Below are 10,947 nucleotides of genomic sequence, written 5' to 3'. Positions count from 1 at the left end.
AGGGAGGGGGTAGAGGATGGGGGAGGGGATGGAGGATGGGGGGAGGAGGGGAGCTATCCTGGGGTGGAAGTCCAAAGGCTGAGGCACCCGGCAGAACCCCCAGCGTGCAATGGTTGTTCCATCATGTTCGGGCTCATGCTGACCTGGAGAAGCCGGCTCAGCAGGACTCCAGGCTCCACAGAGGAGAAGCTCTGGACATGGGACAGCAGCAGAGCAAATCCTACCCTCCCAGCTGAAACCCTGCTATTTCCCCAAGGCCCGGCAGAGCTCATATCGCGCTGAGCTGACGCCTCTCCATAAACTCGGAGCAGATCTGGAGGGCTCCCCGCAGCCTTGCTCTGCCCGCTGGGGACAAGCCACATGAAAAGTGGGCTTTCCTTTATATGCGAGGCACCCAGCGTGGCTTCATCTTTCCGAGCTGGGTTGAAGTCTGTTCCCCCAAAAGATAACTCAAGTCCTAGCTCCCAGCCCTCGGACTATGACGTATTGGAAATAGGGCCATTGCAGACGCAATTAAGGTATGAAGAGGCCATCCTGGATTAACGGGGCTCTAAATCCAGTGAGCGGCATGCGGATGAGAACAGGGGAATTTGGACACAGACACAGGGAGGGGGCCACGTGAGGATGAGGCAGAGACTGCAGGGACATGTCCCCAGGCCAGGGAACACCCAGAATTGCGGGCTGCACCAGAAGTTGGGAGAGGCGGGAAGGAGAGCCCCTTCAGAGGGAGCAGGGCCCTGCTGACGCCTTGATTTTGGACTCCTAGCCTCCAGAACTGTGCAAGGATACGTCTCTGTTATCTCACGCCGCCCGCAGTGTGGAACCCAGATCTCTCACCTGGGCACCCCTCTGGGATGTGGCGTCCGTGAGCCCTTCGGCCCCATTCCTGCCACCTCGATGGGCTCTGGTGCTCCGTTCCCTACCACACCAAGGCCTCCTTTGCCCCAGTGCCTTTGCACATCTCACCCCTCTGTCTAGAGTGCTGCTTCCTGCTTTCTCTAACTGCTTGCTTCCTGCTGGGACATGCCTCCTCCTATCTTGCTTTGGTGAGGCACGGGCCTGGCCCTCAGAGAAGTGGCTTGTGGAGGACAGGCTGAGTGAAGGCGCACCCTGTGAGTGGTGGGGAGCACCAGCAGGACCACCTAGCTATCTGGAGTGGCTCTGTGGCTGCGACCGTGCTGCCCTCACAGGTGGCTCCTGGCTCCAAGTCTACCCTCACGTTCCAGCTTCAGTTTCTCATGGCGTGAGAAAAGGGGATTGGGAATGAACTTTGACCATCCCCCCACTCCCCCCCGCCAGCCTGTGCTCCAGGACTTTGAGGGTATCAAGCTGAGGCATTGCTGCCTCGGTCTCCCCTCCGGGGCTGGCCAGCCTCCATCTCTGACTGCTCAAGGCCGCTTCTGGTGAGTGGCAACCCCATAATCTTTCTGGGTAGAGGGAGGCTTTTCTGAGCCTCGAGACTGGGCCAATGACGTTGGGGGTTCACAATATGACAACCCAGGGCCCGGCCAAGGGAACCAGAGAGGCCTAAAAGGTTCTTTCTTGGCCACTTGGGGTTTTTTAGATGCCCAGACAAATGTGCCATTGTGTCTTCTCTGCAACATCCAACACCCCTGTCCCTTCGTTCCCCTCCGCCCCCCCCAAGCACCACAGCCTTGCGGAGGGTCCCAAGGCCTCGGGTGGCACCACGGCCTGGCCCCCCATGCCAACTCTACTCCCAGCAGTCACGTTGGGTCTTTGCAAAGAGGATGGTACAGACTGAATCATGTTCCCCCCCAATTCATATATTGAAGGACCAACCCCCAATATGATGGCATTTGGAGATGGGCCTTGAAGAAGCAATAAAGGTTAAATGAGGTCATAAGGGGGCCTTGAGCCCATCGGGCTGTGACTTTATAAGAAGAGGGAGAGACAGGAGTGATCTCTCTGCACACAAGCATGGAGGAAAGGCCACGGCCAGAAGGCAGCCGTCTACAAGCCGGGGAGAGAGCCCTCCCCAAGCCCAGCCCTGATGGCGTCCTGACCTGCCCATCAGCCTCCAGGACTGCGAGAGCAGTTGTCGCTGGCATCCTGTTTGCAGCCCAAGCTGAGGGGGACAGAGGAGGAGGAGACCAGGAGAGAGGAGCCTGCAGGCGGGAGTGCAGGATGGAGAAGGGCAAAGCTTGGGAGGTGCAGCAATGCTCAGGCTGCTTGGAGCCCTCCCACACTGCGTGCCCTAAACCCACAGCGGCCGCACACATTTTTTGGGACTGCTGAGGGGTGTGCAGCACAAAACCAGCTCCGTGTTTGTGCTGGGCTGGGGGGGAGAGTGCACTGGCATGCCCACAGGGATGGAGAGATACCAACAGGATACATACATGGACAGCGGCAGAGGGAGACAGAGGAGGGAGGGAGAGACAGAGACAGACACAGAGAGGAGAGACACACAGGAGGGAGGGAGAGATGGGGGAGGGAATGAGAAAGCAAAGGGAGTGAAACATTAATTGGCAAATCTGGGGAAAAGTTTACAGATCTGCCTCACACCATGCTTGTCATTTTTTTCTAAGTTTGGAACTTCATCAGAATAAAAAGTCACAAACAAACAAAACCCATGGCCACTTGCTTGTGGAGGGAAGGGCAGGCTGAGGCACCCGCCAGACATCTGTCTAACCCTGTACCTGCCTCTCCTTAGCTGTGAGACCCTGGCCAAGATGCCCCCTCAGCTTTCCTTCCATCCCTCAACCTGCTCCCGCTGGCCTCAGGGCCTTTGCACACACTGCTCTCTGAGCTTCGAATGCTCAGCCCCTACCCCTTGCCTTCTTCATTCTTCACGGCTTAGGACCAGCACCCTCCCCAATCTCTCCAGTGTCTCCAGCACGGTCAGGCCCCAGCCAGGCACTCTCCAGGTACTGCGAACCCGGCTTCAGTTTTATATTAGGTTGTGAAGTTTATAAGGGGAAAGCCCGTCTCTGCCCCAGACTGAATGCGCCATGAGCAGGTCTGTCTTGTTCACCGTGTGTCCCCAGTGTCTCGCCTGGGGCCTGGCATTCAGCAGGCGCGTAGCCTTACAGAGAACGAATGGAGAAAACAGGCAGCGAGCCACATCACCTCCGGGCTGCCCTCTGGGGCCGAGGTGAAGGGAGATGGTACAGGTCATGGTGGCAGGAGGGGCTGTGGGCACCGCAGGGGAGTTCGCAGACGCCTCTGGGAAGGGACCGTGAGCTGGAAGGAACGGAACTGTGGGCTGTCTGGCACTAGACAGAGGTGCTTGTGGGGAGACTCAGCTGGCTGCCGCATCAGCGAGATGCTCTCCCTTCTTGCAGAGCGAGGAAGGCCGATGCCCCTGCACAGGGCTGGCTCCCGCCCCGGGGCTGCACAGCGGGGCCACTGTGCCGCAGACACTGGCCCACTGAACGCAGAGCCGGACCCTCTGCAGCTGGGAGAAACTCACTTAAAATTCACATCTGCAGCTGCACCATTTTGCCTCAACTAGGCTTGGGAGAGGGCCTATCTTCTAAGGGTGGGGGGCAGGGTGCTGGCATGAACAAGATGCAGCTAAAAGCAGTCCGAGGGGCACTGTGCGTTTGGGGAGCCTGCGTCATGTGGAGAGCCCAGCCCCGCCGCCTCGTCCCGCATGCCTCCACCGGTTCCTTCAAGAACTCTGGGAGTGAGCGATTAACGTCCCCACTTCACGGACAGGGAAACTGAGGCATGAGGAAGCCTTGGGCCCCTCAGCGGCTGGGATTTTCTGGAACTGGAGACCCTCTTCCAATTCTCTTTTCCAGGGTGAGCCCATGCATCCCTTTGGCTAGTCCTTCCCAGACGGTTGTATAATGAGCTCTTGGGCATCACCCCCTGGGGTAAACTGCTTGCATTAAAGAAGGGCGGAGACGGGCAGTGGTCCAGCCATCGGAATAGGGGAGCCTGTGGCGACCACGTTACCCCACACCACCCAGAGCCGCAAACAGGGACACGAGGCCTGGTGGCTCACGCGTCTCTGTTCCTTCCTGCACGGTTTCTTATTCCTACCAGTGACTGTCGCCCACTCACCCAATAGCTACTGAGCGCCAACTGTATGCCAGGGTCTGGCCTCTTGCTGCCACGCAGCAGTGATCCAGCAAAGGCCCAGCTGTGGGGGGGGGTTCCACTTGGAGGGGGAAACAGACTATAAACAAGATAAATATGTGAGAGTATTAGACTCACAGCAGTCTCCTACGGCTGCTGCAACAAAACACCGGGCACTTAGCGGCTTAAAACAACACACACGTATTCTTAGGATTCTAGGGGCCGGAAGTGAGTCCGCAATCGGTGTCGCAGGGCTGAAGGCAAGGTGTGGGCAGGGCCGGTTCCTTCTGGAAGCTCGAAGGGAGAATCTGGGAAAGGGGTGAGAACAGAGTCTCCCTTCACACTTCCAGAAGGACCCTCGTGCTGACATGCGGGCTCCCCCCGATGACTCGGGGTCATCTCCCCACTCGGAGGTTCATGGCTTCATCACATTTGCAACGCGGCTTTGCCATGTAGGGGACATTCACTGGGGATGGGGTTAGGATGTGGACGTGTCTGAGGCCGCTGTTCAGGAAGGAAACGATTGAGGGACTGAGGGAGGGGGTAATGAATGGGGTCAAGCGGTCCTCCCTGGGAGGGAGGCTTGTGGGCAGAGATCTGAAGGAAGCGAGGGAAGCATGGGTGTCTGGGAAGGGCATTCCAGGCAGAGGGAACAGCAAGGGCGAAGTCTGACAGCGCCAGCCGGGCCTGGGGAAGGAATGGGAAGGAAGCTTCTAGAACTGGAGGGGCAAGAGGGGGTCGTGGTGGGAGAGAGGTTAAAGAAGCAGGGAAAGCTGAACACTGGATTTTTCTTGGGGTGGGCACGTGCCCCAGGGATTTTAAGCAGGAGTAGGACAAGATCGCTCTGGCTGCCATGGGTAAAAATGTGCTATCACCTGGATTCGTGGGAACATGCGTAAGAATATAGTAGTCCATGAGATGGTTGCAGAAGAATGTTCAGAGCTCCTAAAATAGTGTGGGAATGGGAGCTTTTGTGGCGCTTTGGTGGGAGCGGGGGGGGGGTGGAATCGATCTTAAATAATTCAGCAAGTATTTATTATGTGCCTGGTCCCATCCACCGGTGGCGTCCCCTACACCCCAGCTCAGAGAAGCGCTGGGCACCCCCCAACCCCCTGCAACGCAACAGCTGATGTGGAAACGGAGAAGCCATACCTGGGAAGAGCTTCGTCCTGCCATTCTTCCTTCACGTCCACATTTTCCATCCGGAGCGTGGCTTCAGTGGTCCCCATGAGAACCGAGGAGAGGAGCTGGCTCGGAGCAGAGATGAATCCTGAAGGAGGGCCGAACGGAGGTTTTACTGGACAGTTACCGTAGTAACAGCCCCCCAGCCACGTGTGGCACTTCAGATCAATATGCGAAGAGTGTTGCATCCTTCGTTACCCTGAGTCATTGACCAGCTCCATGAGGTTTCCCATGTCACAGGTGAGGAAACAGAGGCGTAGAGAGCTGACCACACCCATGTGGGTCTGGAATTTGAAGCCAGGTGAGGGGCTGAGTCACCAGGCCTAAGCCCCCCCTCGCTTTGAAGCTCTGAAGTCCATTCTCCTTAGGGCTCATCATCCCTCCCTTACCTTGGACTTAAATTGGGGAGCAATAAATCCAATTAAATCATTTATACTAAAGTGTTAGTGACTGATCTACTTAAACTTCCTTGCTGGGACTGCCACTTTCAAACAGGACCTGGTCAACCCCAACCCACCTCCACCTTCTTCAGGCTACCTGCCGTGCCCTTTTATCCCCCAACAAAGAAACAAGTCCTGACAACCTGCTGACCTCAGGGCTAATGGAGGCAGCGTGGGAAGAGACTGGGGCTGGAAGTTGGGGTCATAATTCTTACAAAGCACAAAACACAAGTTTTGTTGTTTATTTTCTGAGGAGCTGGGGGCAGGATGGGCTGTCGGGCAGCACCCTAGATGGTGGCTTAAGAGCTGGGCTGTCTGGGAGCAGTTGGAACTGCGGAATGAGACTGAATTGGGGTCCACCCTGTGGCATGGAAGACTCCCCCACTCACCCCTCCCAGCTTCAGTATCCCCTTCTGCAAATGAAAAAGTTGGACCAGAAATGATCTTTATATGACACCTTTTGGACATAACACTCCAGGATCTCATGACTTAGTCAACACCATAGTAAACCAGGGGTGTTCAACTGGGGATAATTTTGCCCTCCCCCCTCCTCCAGGGGACACTTGGCAATGTTTAGAGGCATTTTGGTCGTCACAACTTGGGGACGGTGCCACTGGCATCGAGTGGGCAGAGGTCGGGGATGCTACTCAAGATGGCCCCCCCCAGGACCAAGAATGATCCAGCCCCAACCATCCCTAGATCCGAGACTGAGAAGCCCTGTCTTAACTGCACACTCGTGAAGGGAGCTTGGGCGGGTTTTGACAGTCATTACAGAGGGCTCCTTGTGTCCTTGCATCCCATCCTCCAAGTAGCTCCTGGGTTGTTATTCTCACATGCCAGCACCTAAGCACCCCCCTCCCCCACCCTGCTCCCACCCTTCCAGATGCCGAGGGTGCCTCTCTGTAGAGCCGGTGCAAGGCTACCCGTTTGGGTGTGTCATCTGAAGCCTTGCACAGGGTGGCAGCCCCCGGGGGGCGGGGTCTGCATTTGAGGTCATGGGTCCGAGAGGGAGGAGCTAGGGGGGAGCCTGGGCCAGGTGAAGGCCAGGCAGGGGGGGAGGGGTAGCTAAAATTAGGCACCCTGCCCCCCTCCACACACACTCTCGGGTGAGTTTCCCTCTGGATTCTTGTCACTGTTCTGAATGTCGTCATTCATTCATGGAGGAGGGACAGTAAGACGCAGTACACCAAAAAAAAAAAAAAAAAAAAAATCCTGATGCCTGGGGCAGCAACCGCCACCGGAACCTTACTGCAAGGGAAAGCTGGGGTCAATGGAAATGAATTTCCCTTCGGGAGAGAGAGGTCTCCGCGTCTGTTTTCCTTATCCCCAGCTGGGTGTGACCTTAGCCCCCAGGAAGCGTGCCCCCCATCCTCTGGCCCCACAATCCTCTAAATGTGGGGTGTGGGTGGGTCCCCCGTGGGCCCTGTACACTCCTGTTCTACGATCCTGACTTCACGTTCGAGGATGGAAAATGAAGCAAAGTGAGGGGCCGCTGAGAAGCGAGCTTGGCTCTGTGGTGCTGAACTGTCGGTATATCACATTCAAATTCAGAGAAGGAGGAATCAGTCTTCCACCTTCTCCCTTCCTCCCCACCCCGTAGGCAAGCCTCTATGTACACATCTAGCAAGTCTTTTTTTTTTTTTTTTCCAAATCCGCTCACGGTGTTATAAATAGGAAATGCACAGAGATGGGACGTGTACATTTCGGTCTCTTAGGAAGCGTCCCAGAGAGAGGCTGAGGGTTTTATCAGCCTAATCGCTAAGCATGTCCTGAAAATGGTGCAATCCTCTGCCTTCCAGGTGAGCGGTGGGCACGGAAGGTGAACTGTGGGTGTGTATGCCTGCGGATGGTTTTCCTCGGCATCGGGAGACATGGCTGTGTTGTCATCCAGAGAATCACAAGACCGTGGTTCCCTGCTCCCACCCGCCCCACCTGCCAGAAGGGGCTTTGCGGCAGCGGATGTCTCCGGACAAACCTTGCCGGGCACGGCAGGGAGGAAGGAAGGTGGACTCACCTCGGCGGTCTCGGCGGGTTACGCGCAAACAAAGGCGAGCCCCGCGCGGATGCAGCCGGACATCCCTCGCCTTCGGAGCGCAGTCTCTGGGCCTTCAGAGCATCTGAGGAAGACGCGCGCAGGGGCGGACTCTGCACCCAGGGAAGGTCACCCAGAGCAACGTGGCGGCGCAGATGGGCGCTTTTGTCCAGAGGTGGGGAACGGCTGCAGTTAGCGGTGGGCTGCCCCTCGGCCGGCTGCGCTCGCGGCCCCTGCCGCCGTCGCGGACGGTGCCTCCGAGGTGTTTTCTTCTCGCCAGCTCGCAGCTGGCGGAGGCTCCGCTGCCTTAAGACAGTTAATTATGCTGCTTTTGTGTGCAGGGTGGGTGTNNGTGGGGGGGGGCAGGGCTGACCAAAAAGCACAGCCCCCTGCCAGAATCCGGTGCTCTCCATTGGTTGAAAGGGGAGTATTTCCAAGAGCCTCACCAGGGGCAGAAGCGGAAATGATTTCCTGATGGCGCATCACAGATTTAGAAACAAAACAAGGAACAAACAAACAAACAAATAAATAAATGACAGCGATGGCCTCATTCCTTAGATTATGAGGGAGGGAGGGAGGGAGGGAGGGGAAATAGCCTTAGGACCGCTCCCTGGGTCCCTCAGCCGGCCGCTCACTGTGGACCGAGCCGGGTGTGTTGAGGACCCAGCTGCGTGCTGGGGAGGCAGAGTCTTCCGAGACACACTTGCTCGGGGGGCCACCGAGGGAAAGGCGCCCCCTGCAGTTGTGCGCCACAGAGGCCCTGCCCTGGAGGACTTCGGGAAGTCATAAAGAGTGCCGCCTCTGAAATCAGATCAGGAGGTTCGAACCCTGGCTGGGAGGCTAACTAGCTGGGATACACCACCGGGTAAGTGATCTTACCTGCTGGGCCTCAGTTTCCCCATCTGCGAAATGGAAACATCATGGTACTGACTTTTCGGTGCTTAATGAGATAATGTAGGAAAGGACTTAGCACGGTGCCTGGAAAGCTTCTCTGCGTGTGTCTCGCTGTTGCTGGGTCTACGTTTAGACCTGTAGCACGGTGGATGGTGGCCCCCCACGAGACATGGCCATGTCCCAACCTCTGGAACCTGTGAATATGACCTTATTTGGGGAAAAAAGCGTCTTTGCAGATGGAATTAGGAATCCAGTTCTTTCATCTCGAGGTGAGATCCCCTGGATTTACGGTGAATCCCAAGTCCAATGGCAAGTGTCTTCACATCTGCAAACCAAGGAATGCCAAGGATCGCCAACAGCCACCAGAATCTGGACAGGCATAGAATGGATTCTCCCTCACAGCCTCCAGAAGCAACCAACACTGTCAGCACTTTGATTTTTGACTTCTGGCCTCCAGAACTGAGAGGGAATAGATTTCTTTCTTTGTTTCTTTTTTCTCTTTCTTTCTTTCTTTCTTTCTTTTTCTTTCTTTCTTTCTTTTAGCCACCTGGTTTGTGGTACTTTGTTCACAGCAGAAAATGAATGAATGGCCCCAAATAGGAACCGATGCTTATTGCTTTGAGCTGTGGTGGTTTTTCACCTGTTCTGTGAACACGTCAAGTTCATTTCCACCACAGGGCCTTTGAACAGGCTGCTCCCACTGCCAGGAACGCTCTTCCAGCAGATGTTCTCATTATTCAGGTGTCAGCTCAGAAGTAATCCCCTCAGAGAGGACTTCCCCCACCACCCTTACCCCGCCCTCCACTCCATCACCCCATTCCATTGCCCAGTCTGATTTTTTTTTTTTAGTATATACATTTTTAAATTGTGGTAAAATACTCATGACATAACATTTACCATTTTAACCATTGGAAAGTGTACAGTTCAGTGACATTAAGCACACTCCCATGGCCGTGCAACCATCCCCACTATGTGTTTCCAGAACTTTTTCATCTTCCCAAACTGAAACTCTGTCCCCATTAAACTAACCCCCCATCCCCCGGCCCCAAACCCCGACAACTACTAATCCACTTTCTTTCTCTGTGGATTTGCCTGTCCTGGACATTTCATATAAATGGAGTCATACACTATGTCATTTTTTGTGTCTGGCCTCTTTGGTCAAGCATCATTTTTCAAGGATCATCCACATCGTAGCTTCAGTGCTCTCTTCCTTTCAGTGGCTGAATGGTATATTTCCACTGTGGTCGGAGACACATTTTGTTTATCTCTTCACCGGTGGATGGACTTCGGGGCTGTTTCCCCTGTCTGGCTATTGTGAATAGAGCTGCTGTGAGTGTGGCTGTGCACAGACTTATCTGGGTCCCTGTTTTCAGTTCCCTTGGGCACACGCCTGGGAGTGGAGTTACCGGGACATAGAGTGGGTGTGTCTTTCACTTACTGAGGAGCCTGATTCCCCCCCCCCACAGCACTTACCACTATTTGAAATTATTGATCTGTTTTTTCGTTTATTCTCTGACCCCCTTGCTAGACTATAAAATTCAAAGTAAAAGAGACTTGGTTGGTCTTTTTTTTTTTTTTAAGATTTTATTTATTTGAGAGAGAGAGAGAACAAGTTGGGGGAAGGGCACAGAGAGGGAGAAGCAGACACCCGCTGAGCAGGGAGCCCGATATGGGGCTGGATCCCAGGACCCTGGGATCATGACCTGATCCGAAGGCACACACTTCACTGACTGAGCCCCCCGGGCACCCTGACTTAGTTGGTCTTGGACATGGCCATGTTCACTGCAGAGGGCAGCAGCACCCAGCATAGAGGAGACTTCCAGGAGATGCAGGTGGAATGTGTGGATGCTGGCTCCCCTCACGGAGATCAGACAATACTCTGCTCACTCACAGCATCAGGATCTGTGCCCTCCAAGCCCAAGGCAGAAAGGCGTTGCCCCACAGCAGGGGAGGAGAGCCCAGAGACTCCTGCCTGGGGGAAGTGGAGCTCTGGGAAGAGACACTTGTGTGAACTGAATGAAAAATCCAGGCCAGTCTTTGTGCTGGGTACTGGGGTCCAGTGTCTGAATAAGAAAGACTTTGCTTTTGCAGAACTCCCATTTGGAGAAACAGATGGGCAAAGGAGTCTGGGCTGATTTAGAGACATCTTTGGAGCAGAGTGGCTTGGGGGAGGGTGCATGGGAAGACTTCCCAGGGAGGAGGGTGGGCAGTGACGATGTGAGTTGGGTCCTGAGGAGTGGGTAGGGTTGGGATGGATAAAGAAGCAGGAGAAAGGCAGTCTGGACAGAGGGGCATTTACAAAGCCGCAGTCCCTCCCCTATGAGAGAGCACAGGGAGCTGTCCGTGGTGCTGTGG

The 10,947-nt window shown here is 55.2% G+C and overlaps 1 protein-coding gene across 2 annotated transcripts in view; it reads right to left on the bottom strand.

Annotated features, from left to right (window-relative positions):
* The window catches only part of ATCAY (ATCAY kinesin light chain interacting caytaxin), a 31,255-nt gene extending 23,072 nt beyond the window's left edge, over positions 1 to 8,183 (bottom strand). The window contains exons 1-2 of one of the 2 annotated variants that reach the window (XR_004624560.1): positions 7,681 to 8,183; positions 5,197 to 5,314 (exon numbers count right to left, since the gene is read on the bottom strand). Coding sequence is in view for 1 of the 2 variants with exons in the window: in XM_002923583.4 (XP_002923629.3) it covers positions 5,197 to 5,273 (77 nt within the window). In the remaining variant the exon portion in view is untranslated. The remainder of the gene's footprint in view (positions 1 to 5,196; positions 5,315 to 7,680) is intronic. The other variant, XM_002923583.4, reaches the window with a different exon arrangement.
* Positions 8,184 to 10,947: the final 2,764 nt, after the last annotated feature.

The sequence above is a fragment of the Ailuropoda melanoleuca genome, chromosome 4, assembly GCF_002007445.2.
Source record: "Ailuropoda melanoleuca isolate Jingjing chromosome 4, ASM200744v2, whole genome shotgun sequence".
In the NCBI taxonomy this organism is placed as follows: Eukaryota; Metazoa; Chordata; class Mammalia; order Carnivora; family Ursidae; genus Ailuropoda; species Ailuropoda melanoleuca.
Note: the sequence above shows the minus strand (reverse complement) of the source record. Positions and strands in the feature narration are given on the sequence as shown.